Genomic DNA, 26,186 nt, shown 5'->3' on the forward strand with positions numbered 1-26,186 from the left:
ATGCCGGATGTTTCAACAATCCAAGCTAAAGACCCAGATGAATGTGTGAGGCCTGAAAACTATCCAGTCCAGCTGATCTAGCAGTTAAAGAGAACTACATGCCTGAGTCAAAGCAAGACCATCAGAAGTTCCTTATCAACACACTGAAAATTGTTATTTTATGCCACTAAGTTTTGGGGTGGTTTGTTATGAATAATTAGATAAGTGATACAATAATCTACATATTTAGAAGACATTATTCAGATTTTCAACCCCCAATTTTTTTTCTTGATTTAATTTAGAGTTTTATTAGGGGAAATTATATTTTTCTTTCAGAAAGAAAATTACTTGTGTGAATTTGAGCTTACCATCTCCCACAGACAAATGCAGTGGGGCTTCAAATTGATATATTGGTGCTGTGCATTGCTTCTATCTGAATTTGTTCAATTTGATTTAACATCATCAAAATAAGGGAAAAGTTTACCAAGAGTTAGTAAGGATTTTATGGGGGAAATAGAATATGAGGAGAGGTTTATCAAAAAAATAGATTTCCAGCATAGAAAAGTTGTTTGAGGTTGCTTGACTAAATTTGTTTGACTAGAATAGATAGGGTTTGTAAATAGTAAAATCACTGCAGGAATATGAATTCTGTAATGATAATATAAGATAAAATTTATTGAGAGCTTTCTTCTGCCAGAATTTGTTCTAAATTTTTTATATTAACTCATTCATTCGTCACCATAGCTATTATCATGCCCATTTTTTAGATGAAGAATTGAGCAGGGAAGTTAAGCTACTTGTCATATAGTTTATAAGTACTAAGAATTTAATCCAGATAATAAGATGCCATACTCAGTGTTCTGAACCACTAGATTCTACTTTGTCTTTCTCCTTGATTACTCTGGAGTATACAAAAATGCCCTGACTAAAGTTCTGGATATTTAATTTATAATTACTAGTGACACAGTTACAAATATAAAGGTATTATTTTCTTGGTGAGAATGCCAGTATTGCCTGGCTTGTCAAAAAAAAAAAAAACCTGAGTGGATAATATATCTAAAATCTAGTGATATACATAAAATCTACTTTATGTTTCTTTGATCGTTTTACCCTAATTAGGCAAAGCTAATGAGAGTAGAAAATCTAGTTTTGATCATAAAATCTTATGTGTTTGGACCTTTAGAATGTCTCTGTATACCAACACTTTAAAAGTCTGATTAATATAAGAAGACAAGGGGAACCACATCAGATAGTGAGATATATTAATCCTAAAGAGGTAAGGACATTGGTTATTGATTTTGCATCTTTTTTTTCCCCTTAAAAAGTATGGCTGTTTTATTACCTCAATGTACTTATATTTGTTTCTTTTTCTTTTTCCCCCCAAGATTTATTTATTTATTTATACAAGCACTGGGTTCAGTCAGAAGCGCGGGAGGGTAAGAGAATTCACCAGAGCCACAGAGGAGAACAGAGAACAGGCAGACTGACGAAACACACTGCTGAGGGGAGCAGCAGGCACAACAGGAGAGGTCTGTCGCGCCATGTGGGACCCTCCCCAGTGGCCAGGGATCGAACCGGCGCTGCAGAGGCTGTGGGCAGCTTTGCAGCCCAGCGCTCAACCACTGCGCAACTAGGGGAGGCCCTATATTTGTTTCTTTTAAAAAACTTTTTTATTAAGTATTATAATCTTTAAAAAGTTAATAAAGCATAAATGTATTAACTCTATGAATCATCACAAGCAAATCCCTATGTAGCCATCACCCAGATGAATGTTTTCATATTTGAAACTAGTGCCTCTACGTGCCCTGCAAATCACTGTTAACTCCCTTCCAAAAGGTAGTCATTATTTTTATTTCTATCATTGCTTTACTTTTCTGTGTTTTCAAACTTTAGCCTTACCAGAACCTTATTGATTTTTATTGATCTTTTCAAGGAACCAGCTTTTAGCTTTTTTGTTTTCTCTGTTGATATTTCATTAATTTCTATTCTAAATTTTATTATTTCTTTTGTTCTGTTTACTTTCGATTTAATTTGCCTTTCTTTTCCTAGTTTCTTAAGGGAAAGTTTAGGCTACTGATTTCAGATCTTTCTTGTATTCTAATATATGTATTCAGTACTATAAATTTTCCTCTAAGCATTCTTTTGCGGCATCTCAATTTTTAATTAGTTGTGTTTTCATTATCATTTAGTTTAAATATTTTAAAATTTCTCTTGAGATACTTATTGGACAGATTTGTTATGTAGAAGTGGTTTGTTTAATTTTCAAGTTTTGGAGCTTTCCAGATATCCGTCTGTTTTGATTTCTACTTTATTTATTTATTTATTTGTTTGTTTGTTTTTAGAGCAAAACATTTATTTTTTGTGTTACAAAAACAAAAATAAGTTCAAACAGGTAATGAAATAAACATGTAATTTTTTAAAGTGTTCCATCCTGGGTCCTCTGTCCTGGAATTTAGGAAACAGGTCAAGTTTAGGTTGCTTCAACACTTCTGGATGCTATGAGGTCTCCATCTTATGACCATGTTTCTCTAGTTCAGCTCGTAATTGATTGGAAAAGTCATATTCTACATTGTCATCATCCCAATTATCCTCCCAGACATGTGCATCTTCATCTTCATCCAAACCAACCCAATCTTCCGCAGGGAACTCCTCGAATTCGTCGCCCTCCTCCAGGAGACCCAGGTCTACCCGCTGTTTTTCCTCTGACATGGCGACCCTAAGCACCCCAAACCTCCAGGCCCATCAGAAACTCGGATCTCACACTCTTCCTCACCGCCGCTGCCGCCTCAGAGGCCGGCTCTACCATACAGACGCTTGATTTCTACTTTAATTCCATTGGGCCTTAGGAATATTCATTGCATAATTTCTATTCTTTTAAATTTGCTAAATTGTTTTATGACCCAGCCTAAGTTCTAACCTGATAAATGTTCAGAAGATGATATTGCTATTGTTGAATGAAATATTCTGTACACATTAGTTAGATTCAGTTGATTGATGATGTTCAGCTTAATTATGACCTTATTGATTTTCTGTGTGCAGAATCTGTCCATTATAGTGGGGTATTGAAGTCTCCAACTATCACAGTGAATTCCTCTAGTTCTCCTTGCAATTCTACCAGTTTTCACCCCACATATATTTTTTGCAAGTTTTCTTTTTATTTTGTATGACATTTTAAAAATATCTTTTTATCTTTTTTATTTAATTTTTTAATATTAATTTTTTTAAGTTTTTTACATCATTGTTCATTTTTAAAAAATATTTGCTTTCCCACCCCCTCAGGTGTAGTCCCCATAGAGTTTCCTTCACCAATGCACCCATGCCCATCACCATAGTCCCCTGTGTTCCTCCCTCCCTCCCTCTGATCCCTCTCCCTCGTCCTTCCCTGCAGGATGTCTCTGATTTATAATTGTCTGTTTTTGCTTTGTTGTGTTTTGTACTGTTATTATTTTTTTACACTGATGTCTTATTGGGTTCCCCTATATTCCTGCTATAAGTGAAACCATCCAGTATTTTTCTTTTTCCTTCTGGCTTATTTCACTGAGCATAATTCCTTCTAGTTCCATCCATGTTGCTGCAAATAGCATGAGTTTCTCTTTTTTGATTGCTGAATAATATTCCATTGTGTATATGTGCCACATCTTCTTGATCCAGTCATCTATTTTGGGGCATTTTGGGTTGTTTCCAGGTTTTACCTATTGTAAATAGTGCTGCAATAAACATAGGCGTACAGGTGTTCTTTTGAATCAATGTATTTGTGTCTTTTGGGTAGATCTCTAGGAGTGGAATTGCTGGGTCATATGCTCCCAGGTTGAGGAATCTCCACACAGCTTTCCATAGTGGTTGGACCAGTTTGCACTCCCTCCAGCAATGTAGGAGAGTTCCTTTTTCACCATATCTTCCGCAACATTTGTTGTTGCTTGTTTTTTTGATAAGTGCCATTCTTACTGGTGTAAGGTGGTATCTCAGTGTGGTTTTAATTTGCATTTCCCTGATTATCAGGGATGTTGAACATTTTTTCATATGCCTGTTGGCCATTTGCATTTCCTCTTAGGAAAAATGTCTTTTAAGTTCTTCTTCCCATTTCTTGACTGGATTGTTTGTTTTGTTTTTGTTGAGTCCTGTGAGTTCTTTGTATATCTTTGTGATCAGTCCCTTATCGGTTGACTGGAGTGCAAAGACTTTTTTTCCCAATCAGTGGGGTATCTCTCTGTTTTGGTTAATGTCTCTTTTGCTGTGCAGAAGATTTTCAGTTTGATGTAATCCTAGCTGTTTATGTTTTCCTTGACTTTCTTTGCTTTGTCACCCTATGTATTTTTATGTTCTGTTTTGTGCTTACACATCAGGGGTTGTTAAGTCGTCTTAGATACCGATCACATATTCTGCTCCTCTTTACCCCTGATAAATTTCCTTGCTTTGAATTTAACTTTGTCTGAAATTAATTAAAATGCTCAGCTTTCATTTGATTAGTGTTATTTAATATATTTTATCTTTCTCCATCCCTTTGCTTTTAATTTGTGCTTTTTATATTTAATAATGGGGGTTTTTTGTAGGCAACATATATTTGAGTTTTATTTATTTATTTACTTGTTTTACATATTTTTACATCATTTTTATCCACTCTAACAGTTGCTGGCTTTTAATCTGTCCATTTATACCATTGATATTTAAGAGAATATTAACATATTTGATTGATATCTAGCTTATTTTTCACTGTTTCCTATTTTTTTGCCTTTGCTCTATTTCTTTTCTTTATTTTTCCTTTTTAGGTTTATAGTTTTTTTACCCTAGAGTTATTGTGAAACATTTACAACTTATCTAAGTCCACTATAAGTAACACTACTCCACAAAATAAAATCTTCCATAATCTTTCATAAACTCAGCAGACAAGTCATGTTCAAGGGAAAGGATCTGGCTCAGACACAGAGTTTACTCCCTATCCTCATTTGAGTATGCAAATGGTAGAAAGATAATTAAATTCAAATCTTCCACAAAGTATAACTGACTCTCCCACATTCTTTCATGGTTGAGGAAAATAGATCTGGCAAGACCACAACTCAGAAACTGGAAAAAAATAGATATAGACAAGCCAGATATAGATAACTAAACTGAGTTGGGTCAGTCTTGAATTGGACTGACATAATCAACCCCTCACCTTAACTGACTGAAAGAGGAAGGTTAAAAATTCATGAATCTATACACTTAAGATTTACCTGTTTTAGGCAAAGATTTGCCTTTTTTAAAAAAAGGTAATATATGTGGTGAATTTCATGAATATGCAATTTGAGATCCTATAAATGTTAAAAATATTAGAAAATATCTAGAGATAAGCTTGAGCTATGTTCTGATAAAGGGCCAAGAATTGTTTTCCTCTACTTCTAATTAGTACAAGGCACTAAAATTTAGAAGAACAGTTACATGCAATTCTTACAAAATTTAAATATGGATTTTTAGGGGCCTCTCTAGTGGCACAGGGGTTAAAGTCTCAGCACTATCAAGCTATCCACAGCCACTGCAGCATGAGTTCGATCCCAGCCAGGGAGCTAATCCACATAGCACAGCAGACCCCTCCTTTCTCTCCCACTGCTACCCTCAGCAGTGTATTTCAGTAAATCTGCCTGTTCTGCTCCCCACTCTGTCTCTGGTGAATCCTCTCACCCTCTGCATCTCTGGCCTGTACCCTAGTTCTTATATGCGTAAAATTTATTTATTAAAATAAAATAAGATAAAGCTTAAAAAATATATATATAAATATGGGTTTTTAATTTAACAAAAACTGGTAAGGAAAGGTCATCTGTTGTTAACTCAGATTAACCAGTCAGAAATATTTTTCTCTGAATTAATGCATAAGATAATATTGAATATACAAATCACTTGGCTTTAAATTTATATATTGCATAGGAAGAAAACTTAGTTTGGTATTATTTTTCCTGTTATCATGTATCCTGTTTAATTTACTGAGTATCCATTAGAAAATTATTTTCTAATTAAAAATTATTTGATATTTACATCAAATACTCAGTATTCAATGGCTATTTTAACATAATGGAGTGAGAAATAATATACAGAATGTTGAATTGAGCAATACATATTTTTTATAGGCAGAGCTTCTAGATGCTGCTGCTGGTGTTCAAGTACGATTCAGATTAGGTGGTGTAAGTATAGATGAATTCTTATTTAGTAGTTTTAAATTAACATTTCACATTTATATGAAATTTAAAAAGTATTTTTTAAGATTAAAATATTTTTATTATAAAATAATTGTACAACTCGCCTTTTATAATCTTTTTATAATGAAAGTTTAAAAAATAAAGTATATAAAACAAAGCTCCATGCTTCACAATTGTTCGACTTTTGAAAATCATTTATTTGTATCTCCCCTCTTGTTATTTTTATTTTCTTTTACTGCTGGAGTAGTTTATTACTTTTTTTGATGTAATTTTTAAAAACAAAACCATTTTTGTAATTAGATTACAATGGTCCTTTGAACTTTTCCATCTACAGGTTACCTTTCCACCTGATATATACTATAAAATTTTCACTCACAGACCCATTGAAGATCTGTGTGCTAATAGCCCTAGAGATTATGCAAAACTATCAGCAAAATATACATCGCATATTAAAAATAATAATCTTCACGAAGAGGATCATGGTGGCTGGTATCGTCGTGTAGAGAACAATGACTGGAGGCCTGTTTCTGATAATGTAAGAAAACAAAAATATTAATTTTGAATCGTATGTTTAGAAATCCCTTTGTATTTTTGAAAAATTAAATTTAAAATTATTTTTTAATAATCCTTATTTAGCTGACAGTTTGTGTGGGACTACTAATAATACTTGAAGTTACAGTAAAATACCTTTTTTTCCCTTTAAATTTACTTTTCCTTTTGATAATTAGCTTTGAATCTAGACCATCTGTAGATACTCTCTGGTACTCATCAACTTACTATCTTTATATCAAACAGCAGATCTGAAGATCTAGTTTATTCTGTATTAATCCTTGTACTAATGTGAGGGTTCTTGAGAATAATATTTCTTCTTAAAGAACATGCAATATCAAAAAATGGTGGTTAATCACATGAATTTTCTTGGTGTGGAATAATTCAACATATACTCAAACTGAACAGAGTGATTTTTTATTTATTTTTCTTACATCGTTTTTTATTTTTGTACAGTAATTGGAATCTCCCCTCAGGTTTACTGCATAGCTCTCCCACCACCATATTACCTGTGAACAGTCACCATAGTCTCCTGTGCTCCCTCCGCCCCCCCACCTCCCCTTTTGTATGCCTCAGATCTATGGTTTGCCTGCAAGTTTTGTTTTTTTCCTGATCTTTTATTTGGTTTTCCTATATTCTCCCTGTAAGTGAGGCCATCTGATATTTTCCTTATTCCTTCTGACTTATTTCACTTGGCATAATCCCTTCCACCTCCATTCATGTTGCCACAAATGGCATGAGTGTATCTTTTTTGATCACTGAGTAGTACCCGCTGTGTTTATATACCACATCTTCTTGATCCATTCATCTGTTTTGGGGCATTTAGGTGCTTTCCATATCTTAGCTCTTGGAAATAGGACTGCAATAAACACAGGAGTGCAGGTTTCCCTTCGAATTAGTGTTTCTGTCATATGTTAGATTGGATCATATATTAGATCCATTTTTAGTGTTTTAAGGATCCTTCACACAGCTTTCCATAGAGCTGGACCAGTTTACTTTCCCACCAGCAATGTAACAGGGTTCCCTTTTCTCTGCATCCTCTCCAGCATTTGTTGTTTCCAGTTTTTTAAATAATAGACCATTCTCTCTGGTGTAAAGTGCTGCCTCATTATGTTTTTGATTTACATTTCCCTGATATTTAGTAATGTTGAACATTTTATCATATGCCTGTTGGCCATTTGCATTTCTTCTTGGAGACATGTCTTTTTAGTTCTTTTGTGCATTTTTTGTCTGGGTTGTTTGCTTTGTTTTTGTTGAGTTGTATAAGCTCTCTGTAGATCTTAGATATCACTCCCTTTTCCATTGTATGGTGTTCAAATATGTCCTCCCAATCAGTAGGATTTCTTTCATTTTGATTTATTGTCTCTTGCTGTGCAGAAGCTTTTTATTTTGATGTAGTCCCAGCTGTTCATCTTCTCCTTGTTTTTTTGTTTGTTTGTTTGTTTTGTTTTGTTTTGTTTTGTTTGCTACTGGAGAAGAATCCTCAAAGATGTTTATATGGTTTATGTCATAGAGCATTTTGTCTATGTTCTCTTTTATATGTTTTATGGTTGCAAGTCTTACATTCAAGTCTTTTATCCATTTTGAGTTGATTTTTGTATATGGTGTGAGATAGTAGTCTAGTTTTGTTCTTTTGCATGCTGCAATCCATTTATCCCAATGCCATTTATTAAAGAGGCTTTCCTTCCAAACAGAGTGATTTTTAAATACACATAGTTTATATGTGATTCAAGAACTTTTCTATAGACACTTTTCTGTGTTTAGTCTCCCTTTTTGTGGAGACAGTTTCTACCTAAGAATATCTGTAAACTTGCATTTTGATCTGGTTCTATAGCTCTAGATGTCTGTTTATATGGCTTCAAGTATCTTCACTCAAATCCTCAATCCCTGGTATACAGATTGTAAGAATGATCTTTAAAAAATAAACAAATAGAGGGTCTATCTTCTCCTCTCTTTCTATCTTGGTATATTCCTAACAAGATCATAGAAGTTCTTGTCTATAGTCAGATAACCTTACAATCAGTATTTCAACATTTTGTTTTCATTTTCAATAGTTTTGGAAGTCTCCTGAAAATGTAATGATGGAAGACAAAAAGGAAAGTGAATTCCATTTCTCTAAACTGAAACGAAGACAAGATATGGAGAGAAAAAGAAAAATTAGAAAAATAGAATGGATGAGGCAAATGTAAGTTAATAAGTACTTACACTTACTAAAGAAGATTACAGTATTTTATTTTTTTAATTGTTTTCACCACTAAAACAACCACATTATTTGAAAAAGAAAATAATGAGATTACGATTATATTTTTAAAAATGCATAGAAAGGAAATATTTGATAAATACCCACTACTTTCCAAACACTGTTACTCTCTGGGATATAATAACCTTGAGGAAATTACAGTCTTTTGGAACATCAGATATGAAAGTTGCATTTACTCTTGTATGCTAAATAACTTTAATTCACCTTCCAGACCACTCTATACCTTCTCCCCTAAGAGATTGTCCTGTATGGTTTACATTAATTATTCTAGACCTAGTGAACAAATCTTAAAAGCAGATTTTAAAATAATCAGCTTGTTTCCAAATTCACTTGACTATTTACCAGACCAAAGCGCCAAAGTATTTAAAGGAATACAAAAACAAAAAACTCTAGTATCCAAAATCTTATCATGTTAACAGAAATCAAAAGAAAGCTGGAGTATGTATACTAAAACAAAGTAGATTTGAAACAAAATAGATTTCAAAGCAATGTGTATTTCCAAAAATAAAAGTCATAATTTAAAATAATAAAGGTGACATAATTTGAAAAAATAATAATACAATAAAATAATAAAGGTGTAAATTCATCAAGAAGACATAGCAGTCCTAATGCTTTTGTACTTAATAACAGTGTTTCTAAATACATGAAACAAAAATAAATAATACTGAAGAGAGGTATAGACAAATTCAAATTCAAAATTCAAATTTTGACAAATTCAAAATTCAAAATTATAATCAGCAATTCCAAAACCCTTTTCTTAGTAGTTGATGTAAAAAAAAATGGATAATAAATTGCTGAAGCTGTAGAAGACTTGAGCAATACTACCAACCAATTTGACTAAATTGGCATTTATAGAGAACTACACCCCACAATAAAAAACATACAGCTTTTAAGTGCACATAAAACATTCAGCAATGTATACTATATTCTGGGCCATAAATCAAATACCTACAAATTTAAAAGAAGTTTCTCATCTCATGATGAAATTAAAAAGAAATTAAAACCAGAACAGACTTAAAAACAGAAAGATTTGTGGGAACTCTCCAATCTGTTGGATATTAAATAGCATACACTGAATAATCCACACATCAAAGAAGAAATCACAGGAAAATTTGAAATATTTTTTACTTAAGAGTCTAACTAAAACAGAAAAAGAAGGGCCTCCCCGGTGGCGCAGCGGTTGAGCACTAGGTTGCGAAGCTGCTAGGTTGCGAAGCTGCCCGCAGTCTCTGCAGCGCTGGTTCGATCCCCGGCTGCTCCCCGGCTGCTCCCCGGCTGCTCCCCGGCTGCTCCCCAGGCAGACCTCTCCTGCCGCCCACTGCTCCCCTCAGCAGTGTACTTCAGTCTGCCTGCTCTGCTCCCCGCTCTGGCTCTGGTGAGCTCTCTCACCCTCCCGCACTTCTGACTGTATCCAGTGCTTGCATAAATAAATAAATAAATCCTTTTTTTAAAAAAATAAATAAATAAAACAGAAAAAGAAGAAAGATCATAAGTCATTGACCTAAACTTGCATCATATGAACCCATAAAAGAAGTAATTAAACCCAAAGGAAGGAAATAATAAGATTATAGGAGAAATCAATGACATTGCAAACAAAGCTATCAGGGAAAAGCAATAAAATAAAAACTGTTTCTTTTGAACAGAGCAATATAATTGTTAAATCCCTAAATTTTTAAAAAGAGAGTACATGTGTAAATCAGAAATATCAGAAATGAAATCAGAGATATACTATAGGCCCTACCATTTAAGACTATAAATATAACAAGCAACTTTATGCCCATAAATTTGAAAATTTAGATGAAATAGAAAAGTTCATTTAAAGACATAAACCAAAGTTCATATACACAAACAAAAGATGGCATGAATAGTTTCATGATTATTAAAGATATTTTTTAGTATAAAAAAATCCCACTAAGAAAACTCCATGCCCAGATGGATATCCTGGTGAATTCTGGCCAGCATTTAAGAAAGATGTGTTACAAATTCTACACAAATATTTCCAGAAAGAGAAGGAAACATACTCCAGCAATACAATCATATATAAAAATCACTCAAGGTTTATAAGAGAATAAAAAGATATTATAAGAGAATAGTGATATCTCTCATGAACATTATAATACAGTGTAATAAATAACATCATAAATAAGTAGAGTTTATCCCAGGATTATTAAGTTGACTTAACATTTGGAAATTAATGAGTACAATTCACCAAATTATCAGAATTAAAAAGAAGGTTGGATGTGATCATCCAATAGATATAGGAAACGGTTCTTACAAAAATCCAACAATCATTCATAATAAAAGCTATTGGCAGTAGGAATGAAGACAACCTCCTCAACTTGATGAAGGGCATCTATAAAAAGTCTACAGCCAACATTATACTGGCTATATTTGCCATTAATGGCAAAAGACTGAATGCTTTCTCTCTTAAGATCAGGAACAAGGCAAAGATATCTGCTATTACCAAATCCTTACAACTTTGCACTAGGGATCCTATCCAGTGAATAAGGTAAAGGAAAGTGGCGTGGGGGAGGGAACACTGAAATTAGAAAGGAAGAACTGTTAGTCTGTATTCACTGTAGACATGATTGTCTAGGTACAAAATCCTAAAGAATATGCAGATAAGTTACTGAAACTAATAAGAGTTTGTCGGGCCTCCCCAGTGGCGCAGTGGTTGAGCGCTGGGTTGCAAAACTTCCCACAACCTCTGCAGCACCGGTTCGATCCCCAACCTCCAGGGGAGGGTCCCACATGGCGCAACAGACCTCTCCTGCCTGCGCCTGCTGCTCCCCTCAGCAGTGTATTTCGTCAGCCTGCCTGCTCTGCTCCCCGCCCTGGCTCTGATGAATTCCCTCACCCTCCTGAGCTTCTGACTGTACCCAGTGCTTGTATAAATAAATAAATAAATCTTTAAAAAATATATATAGAGTTTGTCAAGATTGTGATACAGAAACCTATACATTGTGCTCCCATATTCCAGCAATTAATATAACCACATAGACAGATGTACACCAAGAAGGAGATAAACTTTGCAAAAAGTTAAGGGACTGCTGCATAACTAAAGCTTGCAGATATTTGGGGATATCCTTTCTAAAGTGACAGGCAAGTTGCTGTACCTAGCACCATCCATCTTAAAGATAACACTTAGAGGGCCTTTTGGCATATGGAAGGTAAAATATTCCACATTTGGGCTTGCTGCTCCAACCTGTTTAATAGCCAACTTAATAAGGCTATCTAGCCACAGTAGGACATGAAGTAGGAAGAACAAGGGTAGCGGGTCCACAATGTGATCAGGCTGTCCTACCACTTGGGCATTATGACCCAGCAGTGTAAACAATACTGGGGATGTTTTGGCAGACAGGGAAATACCCTAAACCTCTAAGGAGTCATAATAGAAGGATCACAGCACAGAAGTCTATGGCTTAGGAATAAGATTTTAAAAAGCTATTCTCCATTTGATCATCATTTCCAGGCTTGTTACTGAGCTCTGGTAGAAACAGGATGCTTGACAATGGGAATCCAAGTGCTTCGTGATTATGAACTGCTCTAGGTTTTGTCAAATTCATTTCAGTACAGAATAGATGTGGTAGGGCTTCCCTGGTGGCACAGGGGTTAAAGACTGCGCTATCAAGCTCTTGTCAGCCACTGCAGCATGAGTTCGATCTCCTGTTGGTCAGGAGCAACCCACATAGCACAGCAGACCTCTCCTGTCTCACCCACTGCTCCCCTCAGCAGTGTATTTCAGTAGATCCACCTGTTCTGCTCCCCACTTTGTCTCTGGTGGATCCTCTCACCCCCCTCCCCCACCACACCGCTGGTCTGCACTCCAGTTCTTATATGCATAAATAAATAAATCTTTAAATAAAAAAAAAAAGAATAGATGTGGTATGTAGGAGAATGAGTCTGAGAAAGTCGAGAAGGCCAAGGTATTCTTCATGAGCAGGTGGCTCAGATTCTTCAATAATTGTTCGTGCTTCATCTGCTCCTCTTTATCTCCATACCTCTGGCTTCATAGGGTGTTACCTGTGAGAAGTTAAAAGAGGGGAAATATATTGGGTCTAATTCACCATGGATCTGCACAGGATGCTGGCACCATCCAAAAATGGACTATATTACAATCTCTCAGTTGGCCCAGAAAATGGTCTGGTTCTCCCAGTGAGTACAACTGGAGCTGCTACATCTGGTTTTCTGCTTCATACGCAGGGGAAATAATTGGAGATAGGGAGCTTATTGACTGTTTCTTCGCTGATCAGGAACTTGGAAAGAATTAAAGTGGAAATTTGGTGGTTAGGTTTGGGAATGGGTATATTCAGAATTGACACAGATTATATTTATGTCCTCTAAAGGGCTTATATAAATCAGAAAGCTCTCAGTAATCAGATGGACAAGATGATCCATTCTGTGGATATCAGCCTTTTATTCCCATCACTTCTGTGTTTGCTCAACAGAGCCATCTACACAGTGGCCATGGTTACAGGGATAGAGGCTGTACAAGCTCATAAACATGATCTTTCCTTCACCAAGGCTGTTCTGGCTGTGTAGGCACAGCTGAGTATAGAGTGAAGGCTATTGCTTGGCCTCAATAATGGAATATGCAGGCTGCCTAGTGACAGATTGATTATATTATTCTCTGCCCATAATAAAGGGGCATCCCCTTGTTTTCACGATGATAAAGAAATATTCTGAATATGTATTTTATTACTCTGCTTGTATTACTTGTCAGCAATATCATTCATTTCAGAATGTCTTTATTTTTATCATCATTTTATTCCGTACAACTTTGCCTCTAACCAAGGGGACCCATTTGCAACATAGTAATGGGCTTAGAACAAGAAACAAGCTCTCCACATATGCCATCACCTAGAAATAGCTGGTTTTGACAGAATGATGGTACAACTTGCTGAAGCTCAGGCACAGCACCAGCTGGGAGACCCTTCATGATAACCCAATGCACATGCTTAATAGTCTCTTATTTTATTTCTTCTTTCTGCCTAGTCTGTTTACTCTCAAGACAATCTTCAGAACAGAGCTCTGTATTTTTTTATAAAGAGAATCCATGATTTAATGAAGTTTCATTTATTTATTTTTAAAATTTACTTACTTATACAAGGGCTGGGGTACAGACCAGAGGTGCAGGAGGGTGAGAGAATTCATCAGAGACAGAGCAAGGAGCAGAACAGGCAGATGGACCAAAGTACACTGCTGAGAGGAGCAGTGGGCGTGACAGGAGAGGTCTGCTGTGCCATGTGGGAATCTCCCTTGCCAGCGGGGAATCAAACCCAAGCTGCAGAAGCTGCGGACAGCCCCACAGCACTGCGCTCACCGCACTGTGCCACCGGGGAGGCCCCAGAGCTCTGTATTTTTATTTATATAGATACTTCCATCTCAGTTTAACAGGTCCAAAACTGAATTTCTGATCTCCCCCACCATGTAATTTGTTTCTTCTTGGCTTATATAAATTGTTTTGGCTTTAGTTTATGACACCATCATATACCAAGTCATGCAAGTCAGAAATGTGGGGGTTATCCTAGGCTGTTTACCTTTCATAAGCTTTGATGTGTCATCTGATGGCAGGTCTATTACTTCTGTTTCCAAAGTATCTCCCAGATCTGACATTTCTCTCATTCCCTACTGTAGTATCTTCTCATTCTCCTCTTCACTTCATCTTTGAGTCCTAGCCGGTCTTTCTTCCTAATCTCTTCCTTACTTCTATATTAACATTGATGATGTTTCCAAAACATAAATTACCTAGATGTTAGGGTCTCTCCCTTACCTATACAACCTCCCTAGGTTACTCTTTTCTGGCTCAGCAACAAGATCTTCCTATTTCGGTATTTAGCTCAGGTATCTCCGAAGACTTCTCTGACTTACCTAGACACAGTTTAATACCTCCTATTGATGTTCCCCCCCCAGATACTTTAGATAATCAGTTGTACTGTTTTTGCTATAATCTATATATTTGTCTGCATCCTCCACTAGACTTTGAGCCCCTCAAGAACAGAGACTGTTGCTCATTAGCACAGCATCTCAGATATTGTAGATGGGAATAAAAATAACTCACAAATAACTGTTTTCTTTTTTTTCCCAAATAACTTTTCTTAAGAGAATTAAACAAGATAATGTTTGAAAAGTGTCTGATACAAAAAAAAGATAGTACTTCTCTCTACTCTCTCTTATCACCACTTTCTTCCCTTTCCTTCCTTCTTTCTGTGTGCCATTAGCCACATGACCTTGTAAAAGTTATTCAGCTCTTCCAGGATGTATTTCCTCACACATAAAATGAGTGGATTTTTTGGTCTCCATGATTTTTTTTTTTTTAACAACACTGTAGCTAAGATTTTTTTTTTTAAGATTTATTTATTTATACAAGCACTGGGTACAGTCAGAAGCGCGGGAGGGTGAGAGAATTCACCAGAGCCAGAGCGGGGAGCAGAGCAGGCAGAAGGACCGAAGTACACTGCTGAGGGGAGCAGCGGGCGGCAGGAGAGGTCTGCGCGCCATGTGGGACCCTCCTCCAGTGGCCGGGGAGCAGCCAGGGATCGAACCGGCGCTGCAGAGGCTGCGGGCAGCTTCGCAACCCAGTGCTCAACCGCTGCGCCACCGGGGAGGCCCTCTCCATGATTTGACTCTGTGGTTCAGTGATTTTGTTAGGGGGAAAGGATGTCCTGAGCAAACTCCATACAGGCTTTGTGGATACCACTCCCACTCCATCAAGACACTGGGAACTACAAATCCCCTGATCCCCAAAGGGAAGTTTCGCGGACCTAAGAGCAGAGCTAAGTAGCCATTTTCTCTGTGAATATAACCAGCCATATTAGTGGGGTCTCTCTCTTGGCTCGTGCTCTTGGCCAGGCAGCATTTGGTCTTGGCAGGTCATTTGGGATTCCAGGTCGGCAGAATGGGTAGGACACATTTAAGAATTTATCTCCCTGTTTTCTCCCTGAGTTGTTCATTTCCTCATTTCCCCTTCCCTTGTAAATAAACCTTTTGTTAACCTTTGGTGTGTGCCTGCAGTTTTAAGTTCCCTTTAAGCACGCGGGTGAGGACCCACAGTCAGGCAACCCATTTTATATTGGAGTTGCCCTGTAACAATTTGATAACTTAGGGCTTGGTGTTTTGTTTTGTTTTGTTTTGTTTTTTTGGTATCATAATCAACTTAGTGAGAGGTGATTTTGAAATGAGGTTTCTCCAGCTAGTGTAGTGGATTAAGTTGTTTTGTTTTTTTGTAGAAGATACCATCACATACAACTTGGTTTATACATTATATAGGATGAAAAATATGTAAATAGTTTCACAGCAGCGTATTTCATTTTCTGCATCTGCTAGTAATCACTTATCCCAAAGCATTCACATATTTTTCCTTTTCTCTATTTAGGTACTACACAGGAAAGCTGGAGGCTAAGGCAACAAGTTACACTACTATAAATTTAATTCACACAGCAACAAGAGGGCTAATAAAAGCTTTTGAAGATGGTGGAATAGATTCTGTGATGGAGTGGGAAGTGAATGAAGTGCTGAACTGGACAAATGCACTGAACTTTGATGAGTAAATACATGTTGCTATTTTTGGGGACCAAAGGCAGGCATCATATATTTTCCATTCTAGTATTTCCTACACCTATGTTGAATCCTGGCACCATAAAAATAATTTTTAAAAACCAACAAAAATATTTAATACTGTCTAGAAAGAAAAAAGAAATAAGACAAAAAGGGATGATCTGAAGGTAAAAACAATTAGAATTATGTATTCTTTATTCTAAAACATTATTCTTATGCTTTAGTCTAAATCTACTTTGGAATTTAGACACACATCTAAAAACATGAAATTAATAACACAAAAAATTTCCCTAATACACACACATATACACACATGTGCATTTCCCTAGTACGCTGTGTATTAGGGAAATATATATTCCTAATCTTGCGGTGTGAAATACTAAAAGGCTCAAATTTTCAGCAACACACTGTATCTCTTGAAAAACATTTTTAGGATTTTTGTGTGGTGGTAATATAACCATCAGAGAAATGCAAATCCGAGCCACAGTGAAATCCTACTTCCCACTAAGATGGTTGTAAGATTAAAAAGATAGTTGGCCAAAAATGTAGCCAAAATTGGAACCCTTATACATTGATAGTGAGAATATATAATGATGCAACCACTTTGGAAAATAATCTAGTAGTTCCTAAAATGGTTAGAGTTGCCATATGATCTAGCAATTACACTCCTCGATATACAGAAGACATTTGAAAAAACACCTCCATATAAAAATTTGTGCATGAGTGTTCATAGCAGTATTGTTCATAATAACAAAAAAGTAACCCAAATATGCATCAACTGATCAATAGGTAAGTATAGTTATTCACACTGTAGAACCTTATTCTTCAATAAAAAGATACTGCTCTATAATAAAATGTTGGTGATCCTGCTATGAAAGAAGCCAGTTACAAAGGAACACATGTTGTATGGTTCCATTTATGTTAAATGTCCAGAAATAGGCACATCTGTATAGACAAAAAGTCAATTAGTGGTTTCTTAGAGCTGGGAGATAATGGCTAATGGGTATGGAGTTTCTTCCTGAAGTAATGAAAATGTTCTAAAATTGATTATGGTGGTGGATATGCAACTCAACACACTCAAAGCCATTCAATTATATACTTTAAATGGGTGAATTGTATGTGAATTATATCACATGTCAGTAAGACTTTTAAAAATATTCCATATTAAAGCTGTGTGGAGATTCCTCAACCTACTAAAGATAGAGCTCCCATATGATCCAGCAATTCCACTCCTAGGTATTTACCCAAAGGACACAGAAACATCAATTCCAAAGAGCACCTGCACCTCTATGTTTATAGCAGCACTATTTACAATAGCTAAGCTTTGGAAAGAACCCAAATGCCCAAAAATAGATGACTGGATCAAGAAAATGTGGTACATATACACCATGGAATATTACTCAGCAATCAAAAAAGATAAACACATGCAATTTGCAGCAACATGGATGGCGCTGGAAGGGATCATGCTCAGCGAAATAAGCCAGAAAGAAAAAGAAAAATACCGGATGGTCTCACTCATAAGAGGAATCTAGAAAACCTAAATAAAACCAGGAAAAAGAATAACTATAAGAAAGAAAAAAATCAAAATTAACAAGCAATTATAAACCAGAGAACACTATGGGGGGGCAGGAAGAGGAGGGATTGGGGTCAAAATAAGGGGGTTGCAATTATATGGGGAATATAAAAATAAAATTAAAATAAATAAATTTTAAAAAATAAAATAAAAATATTCCATATTTACTCAGATATAATGGTGAATGAATATTGCTTAAAGAGGCAGAAAAATTAAAATGAAGATGGTAAGTAAGGAAATAGAAGAAGAAATAAATTAGAGGGAGATAAGTAAGAAGGGCAGGACAGATCACCTTGACAGATATTGAACAATAGAACAGGAAAAAAAGAGACCAGAAGAAGCAGAGAAAACTCTTGTGGGGGTTGGGGGAAGGGAAAGAATGACAAGAAAATAGGAAGATGAGTAAAAGAGAAGGTATTAATTGGAAGGATATATATTTTTTATATTCCCCATACAATTGCACCCCCCTTATTTTGACCCCCATCCCTCCTCTTCCTGCCCCCCCCATAGTGTTCTCTGGTTTATAATTGCCTGTTGATTTTGATTTTTTTCTTTCTTATAGTTATTCTTTTTCCTGGTCTTATTTGGGTTTTCTAGATTCCTCCTATGAGTGAGACCATCTGGTATTTTTCTTTTTCTTTCTGGCTTATTTCGCTGAACATGATCCCTTCCAGCTCCATCCATGTTGCTGCAAATTGCATGTGTTTATCTTTTTTAATTGCTGAGTAATATTCCGTGGTGTATATGTACCACATCTTCTTGATCCAGTCATCTATTTTTGGGCATTTGGGTTCTTTCCAAAGCTTAGCTATTGTAAATAGTACTGCTATGAACATAGGGGTGTAGGTGCTCTTTTGAATTGATGTTTCTGTGTCATTTGGGTAAATACTTAGGAGTGGAATTGCTGGATCATATGGGAGCTCTATCTTTAGTAGGTTGAGGAATCTCCACACAGCTTTCCATAATGGTTGGACCAGTTTGCACTCACACCAGCAGTGCAGGAGAGTTCCTTTCTCAACACATCCTCGCCAATATTTGTTGTTGCTAGTTTTTTTGATATGTGCCATTCTCACTGGTGTAAGGTAGTATCTCATTGTAGTTTTGATTTGCATTTCCATGATTACAAGTGATGTTGAACATTTTTTCATATGCCTGTTGGCCATTTGCGTTTCCTCTTTGGGGAAGTTTCTTTTTAGATCTTCTGCCCATTTTTTGACTGGGATTATTTTCTTTGTTTTTGTTGAGTCTCATCAGCTCTTTGTAGATTTTTGTGATCAGTCCTTTATCATTAGTGTTGTGTGCAAAACATTTCTCCCAGACAGTGGGGTTTCTCTTTGTTTTGGTTATCATCTCTTTTGCTGTGCAGAAGCTCTTTAATTTTATGTAGACCCAGCTGTTTATCTTTGCCTTCACTATCACTGCTTTGGGTGATGTGTCTGTAAAGATGTCTTTGAGGTGCATGTCATGTAGTGTTTCACCTGTATATCCTTCTATATATTTTATGGTTTCAGGTCTTATGTCTAGTTCTTTAATCCATTTTGAGTTGGTTTTTGTGCACAGTGTGAGGTAGTAGTCAAGTTTTATTCTTTTGCATGTAGCAACCCAGTTTTCCCAGCACCATTTATTGAACAAACTTTCTTTGCTCCAGTGCATATTCTTTGCTCCTTTGTCAAAGATTAGTTGGCCATAAATCAGTGGATTTATTTCTGGGTTTTCTATTCGGTTCCATTGGTCTGTGTGTCTGTTCTGGTTCCAATACCATGCAGTTTTGATTATTATGGCTTTGTAGTATAGTTTGAAGTCTGGGTGTGTGACGCCTCCATTCCAGAAGGATATATTTTTTAAAAATAGGGAAAGGTAAGAAGAAATGGAGAACTAATTACCCATACTAGATGGTCTAAAATATTTAGTAATAAATGGCAAAAAGATTGTTATGATTTCATAACTCTTATATGTGAATTATTGGAATTTCTTATAAATAACACCTCTGTGGCTTTAGGGCCACAGATAAGTATAGTTGGTGATGATGCAAAAAATGACATCTGAAGGTACTTTAATGCTTCACTCCTGCTTGCTTTCTCAAGAGTAAAAATTGCTGGGTAGAGAAGGGAGAAAAACAAAGGGGAGGTCATTCTGATTGAGCTTCTACCAGCAGGATAGAGAATTCTCTCAGGTTAGCTTTTGAAGTGATGTCTTATATAGTTGGCTAATTGAAGCAAAGGACCAGCAACTTTCCAGGAAAGATGACCAAAAAATCTTATATTCTGTCACTACTGGAATACAAAAAGAATAAAACAGCTAAGTTCAAAGGGAATAAATAAGCAGCCATCTCAGTCTATCTAAGACTTCTCTACTATCATCCCCTGAAACACTTGTTTGGTAGGTGATGAAGATTCCTAATGGCTTTCCTTTGTGGAAAAGAAAATAAAAATACAATAAACTAATGAGACCAGAAGTAGGATTTTTGGGTCATATGCTCTATTTGGAGTGGCACTAATACATTGAGCTTTGATCTGGTAAAAATAACTGAAAATTTCCATGTTTCAAAATGCAGATACCTCTGGGTCCCAATGTATGTAAAGCTATCAGTTCATTCTCTGACTTGAACAAAATCATAATTTGACATCAACTTGAAACTCTTAGAAAGCAAGTTTTTCTTCTGAGTCTGGCACAACAAAAATTTCAAATGAATACTGCATGATTATTTAGAAATGTTTCAGTAGCATTACTAACTATAAACTACTGATTACCTCTGGCAGGACCACACTTTGCAAGGGCCTTCCCTTTGCTGACTATAGATATTAGCACTTCTTCTCAGATGACATCTTTGTCATCATCTAGGTATTTGTTACTGGCTTGTTGACACCTTGTTTAATGAGAATTTCAGAGTCTGACATTTCTCCTTTCACTAAAATTAGTAGCTATTGATTCCTGGGAGAGTATCAATATGAACAAAATCTGTGGACAGTTTCCAGTAGTTGGACTGTGAACATTAAAATTGAGTAATATAAGCCAGTTTCTTCCCAAAAGGCTTTTGTACAAGCCCCTTATTATGACATATGCCATAACATTTGGGAAGAAGTCATGAGCATATTCAGATACACATTGCAACAACTTCAACTGAGTACAATATTATTTTAATCTTGAAGAATGGACAGATAGAATTTTACTCTTGACACAAAGTCACTGATGAGCACTATTGCAAATTCCACAGTATCCAGAGATATGTTGTTGCTATAGAACTTAGAACATAAACATCCCTGCATCACTATCATTGAATTACCCACAGTGCTACATGGTGACTTTTGTGAGTGTTACTGGCATTTAGTCTCTATCAGTATGGATTTTCCTCTTACAAGATATTCATATTTTTCTAACCGCAGTGAGTTTTGGCGAAATCTGTTCAAGTGATCAGCAACAAGGATATTTAAACTAATTTCCTGATATTTTATTAACCTTGTTGGTGAGAGCTCTTTGCCTATGTGTGTTTGGGGTAGTAGCTATATCTGAAGCTGCTCCTTTGATTTTCTAAGATAGGTAGTTATGTGGCCTCTTTGGTAATGGACTTTCCCTAGACAGTTAACATGTTAAATCTGTATTTCTTGAAGGATTCATTGTAGACTTTATTCTGCAATTGCTATCTAAAAAGATCCCCAAAATTTCTAGTGAGGAAGAGCAGCTTAGTGAGAAAGATAAGCAATACGATAATGGTATCAGCATACTGCTGCTTCCATTTGTACTCTTAGATTGCGTATCAGTTACTCCTGGCATGTTCTTTATAAGCAGTTATTTTGAAATAAATCAGTAGGTTCATGTCCTAATCTCAGGTGAAGCACGGTCAGCAATCAACCTTTAATAAGGCACATGTTTGGGCCTCCCTGGTGGCACAAGGGGTTAAGCACTGCAATATGAAGCAATCCATAGCCTCTGCAGCACTAGTTTGATCCCCAGCCGACCAGGGAGCCACCCACATGGCGCAGCAGACCTCTCCTGACTCGCCCACTGCTCCCCTCAGCAGTGTATTTCAGTCAGTCTGCCTGTACTGTTCCCCGCTCTGTCTCTGGTGAATCCTCTCACCCCCACATCTCTGGCCTGTGCCCCTGCTCTTGTGTGCATAAATAAATAAATCTTTAACAAATAGGCACATGTTTGTACCCAACACTGTCAGGACTTAGCATATAATTGTTTAAGGGTCACTATCATGGTTTCTTGACGGTGGAATGAAAAGCTTTTTGGTATAAGGAAACAGGATGATTGACACCTAACTCTTCATAGTGTTCCTGAGCAACCACTGAAGTTCAGAGTTTAAGTTAAGGCCAAACCAGATTGAATTGTCTAAGAGATTCTGGAAGAGGTTTATACTGCATGTTGTTTTTCTTCATCTTTTTATTTAACAGTAATCTAGAAGTTTCCCATTTAAGGTCAGAGAATGAAGTCCTTGGAGGAACAACAAGTAGCTGTAACAAGAAGTCAGCTTTAGGGCCTCTCTGATGACGCAAGGGGTTAAAGCACAGCACTGTAAACTATCCTCAGCCTACTGCTTCAGTCTGCCTGTTCTGTTCCCCACTCTGTCTCTGATGGGTCCTCTCACCCGCCCCCCACCCCCCCCCCCCCGCTCCTCTGGTCTGTACCCTAGTTCTTGTATGCATAAATAAATAAATCTTTTTTTAAAAGTCAGCTTTAGACAGTAATTTATTATAATGAAATTCAGTTGGATAGTATGTTGTTTCTTGTAACAATTACAAAAAATAAAACCTTCAGGAACACAAAGTCAACAAAAGTAAAAATAATTCAAATGGAAAAACTACTTGGAAAATCATGGTGTTTTTTGAATTATGTGACATTTTTAATCCTCTTCATTCCTTCTCTGCTAGCTCCCTTTTCAGCACCTAATTTCTTGGGTGCAGTTGGAAGAAAGACTTGGGAAAGGAGGACACAGAGGCTAACATGAAGTGGAATAAGTCACAGGAAACTTGTCTTTGGAGTTTTCCCTTCATAACTCATCATACGTGTCTATGCTTATCTCCCTATTTCAGTCTATTTAGGGACCTAAGATGGTAGCTGCATGTGCCCTACTCGATTGTAATCTTTTTTTGTTTAATGGACACAGAAATTATAGCAGTTTTATTCTAATAAGACCATAAACCACACACTTTAAATTTCCATTGACATCCAGGGACCGGTAACTGATCCAGGACCCTGGAAAAAATTTATTGTTCTTTTAACCTGACTTTTTCCCTCTCAGAGAATATTGTCCATACTTTTAATTCAGAAGTTAATTAACATCTTAAGATATTGGGCTGATGATATGATCCTGTAGTAATGAAACAGGATAGAGAGAGGAGAAGTGAGCAGGAGGGAGGCCAAAGGGCACAGATGTGGGAAATAGTGGGCACCCTCCTGTCCCTCCTCCAACTCCTCCTCAGAAGGACTGTCTTGGGTGCATGAGAGCTGCTTAGGTGCAGATGGTAAAGTCATGTAAATTGACATTTGTGCTAGTGAGTTTGTCACCATTAACCTAAGATTTCATAGGGCAAGTGGAATTTTAGCAGTAGTTTAAGCATGTACTAATGAATCAATTTATTACTTACTAATAATCTGTTTAATTTATGAATGTCCATGTAATGTGCTTAGGTATATTTCCAACTGGAAAGAAATGGCTACAAGCAACTCCTCAGCTAACTTCACACGTAGGTGATATTGAGTAATACTTTATGGGAATTTCTTGTGAACCAAAATGATACATTTCCCACATGTACACCTTTCTACACATCTAATATTTCAACACTGAGCACAATATCTATATGTGCATGAATTTGCTAAGTCATTTTTATCTTTATATGTAAGATTGTTAATTGGGTATAGTAGAAATTTTTGTTTTATTTAGGGTTTAATGAGTTTTTTTTAAGTGAACCCTCTTTTTAAAAATTGCATATTCTCATAGTTTGGTAATAATTTTTAATGAGCAAACGTAAATTGGCAAAATAAATGCCTCAAAATGTTAGAAATATTTTTTAAGTTTATACAACTATTGTCCAGCCAGTGGCCTACAACACAGCTGAATGTGATAGCATGCTGAAAGCAGCATACCATCATACCCCAGAAATATCATAATTTTACCATAACCAAGGCCATCTTGTGCTTACTGGATAGTGTATGAGTTCTATCCTGTTGTCATCTGTGAGTTCCAGTAACACAGAGAGGTTATAGTCGTGGAGTGTTGATTTGGACTCCCTGATTTTTATTTGGGCTCTAGTGTTTACTGACTGTGATCTTGGACAAGTTACTAGCTCAAGTTTAATCATCTCTAAAATAAGAAGTAGCAACTAGTAGTAGTAGCAACTAGTTCGTAGGTTATGGTGAGGTAATAAGAGGTGATACATGTAAAGAGCTTAGACTAGTGTCTGGCACATGGTATGCACTCTATAAATGTTAGCTGTCATTTAGCCTTATCCACTTATTTCCAACTTACTGCCTTCACCACAGTTCAAGCTGCCATCATCCCTCTGCAGGGTTCTGCAACAGCCTCTGAACTGATAGTTCTGTAGTCCAGTTTCCACACAACAGATAATGCTATCTTTTACAAATTTAAATCAACACAATTAAAACACTTTAATTTATTTAACTCTTCTTTAGCAATTAGTATGTGCAAGTGTTGTCTTAAAATGCTTTCATTTGACCTTTAGAACAACCCAGTGAGACAGCTCCTATTATCTGCAATTTATAGGCGAACTGAAAGATGCCAAGTTACTTGCTCAAGGTTACAGTGTTGGTTCCTGTCAGGGCCAGAATTTGAATTGAGACAGCTAGCTCCAGAATCCATGCTCTTAACCATGACTATCTTAGTTTTCCACCACCCTGAAAATCCTAACTTTATCGTGGCCTTCTGACCCTGGCTCTGGCCTGGCTTTCCTCCCTTCTCACATCTCACTTTCCCCCTCACTCACAGCAAGCATGCATCACTGGCCTCTTATCTGTTCCTCAAAACAAACTCAGGGTTTCCATGTCATGGTTTTGTTGGAGTTGCTGGCCTTCTAGAGAATAGTTTTAAGGAACTCTCTTCCCTAGAGCCCATGGAGTGGTCAGTTTTGTTCACTGTTGAATCCTAAGTGGTCAGCAAGCACAGAGTGGGTTCTTAATGACAGCAAAAGAATAACATGTACAAAATGAAAGCAGAGAATATAAATTACTGAGTTTAAAAAGATTACTGTGAAAAGAAGAGAAGGTATAGCATGGTAGTTAGAAGAAACATAAGAGCAAATGAAAATTATGTCAAGTAGTGGAGGTTTGCATTGTAACTGAAGTGTGGAAGTCAGTACATTGAAGATGTTAGCATTGGAAAAGAGAGGATATGTATCCCTTTTTCCAGAAGCAAGAGGAACTCCAATCCAGAGCAGATTTGGAAGCTTCATCTTGAGAGAAAGGCTTCTCTTCATGAATAAAGAACTGTTTGCTAATAATTAATTATGGGGCACTAACTAAATGCCAAACTAACTAAAGATTAGGTTTTTACATATACTACCACATTTAATTCTCACAAAAATATGATGAGGTAGGTGCTACTAGCCCTGTGTTGCAGACAAGGACACTGAGACTTAGAGAGGTTAAATAACATGCCCCAGTTATGCAGCTACTTAGTAGTAGGCCTCAAACCCAGGTCCTGCAGACCCTTTTGTAATAATAGATAATGAAATGTGGTAGTGAAAAGTAGGATTCTGAAATTTGGGCCATTTATGGTTTCAGTTAAATAGAATATAAAGATAAGTGCTATAAAAGTGATGAAAGGAATATGGAATAGCTTTTACCTGGCATATAGTAGTTTATCTGTATCTGATCACATCTGGCATCTTTCTAATTATTTGTCATTCCTCTCTAGCTTTCAGATTTAAGCCAGCACAGAAAGAAAGAAGTAACTATGAAGAGGAGGAATATATATCAGAGGAGGAAAAGAGAGCACCAAATGATACTTCATTTGAAAATAATTATGAAGAAACAAATTTTCCCCAGCTCTTGTATAAATAAAAAAATAAATAAATAAATCTTAAAAAAAAAAAAGAAACAAATTTTACTAGATAAATGCCTACTTTCACTTAAGGAGTAT

General features: G+C 36.3%; 2 protein-coding genes across 2 annotated transcripts; one reads left to right on the forward strand and one right to left on the reverse strand.

Moving 5' to 3' along the window:
- Nucleotides 1-26,186, forward strand: CUNH11orf65 (chromosome unknown C11orf65 homolog). The gene is made up of 8 exons (XM_037507908.2): nt 1-45; nt 1,163-1,255; nt 6,078-6,131; nt 6,481-6,681; nt 8,750-8,880; nt 16,331-16,501; nt 23,720-23,775; nt 25,962-26,186. Exons 1-8 carry the CDS (start codon nt 1-3, stop codon nt 26,105-26,107), a joined length of 897 nt encoding a protein of 298 aa, XP_037363805.2. The 3' UTR covers nt 26,108-26,186.
- On the reverse strand, nt 2,330-2,688 carry LOC119239966 (26S proteasome complex subunit SEM1-like). Its single transcript, XM_037504350.2, has one exon. It carries the CDS (start codon nt 2,686-2,688, stop codon nt 2,476-2,478), a length of 213 nt encoding a protein of 70 aa, XP_037360247.1. The 3' UTR covers nt 2,330-2,475.

The sequence above is a fragment of the Talpa occidentalis genome, unplaced genomic scaffold (assembly GCF_014898055.3).
Source record: "Talpa occidentalis isolate TD23 unplaced genomic scaffold, MPIMG_talOcc4v2.1 talOcc4.12, whole genome shotgun sequence".
NCBI classification, from domain to species: domain Eukaryota; kingdom Metazoa; phylum Chordata; class Mammalia; order Eulipotyphla; family Talpidae; genus Talpa; species Talpa occidentalis.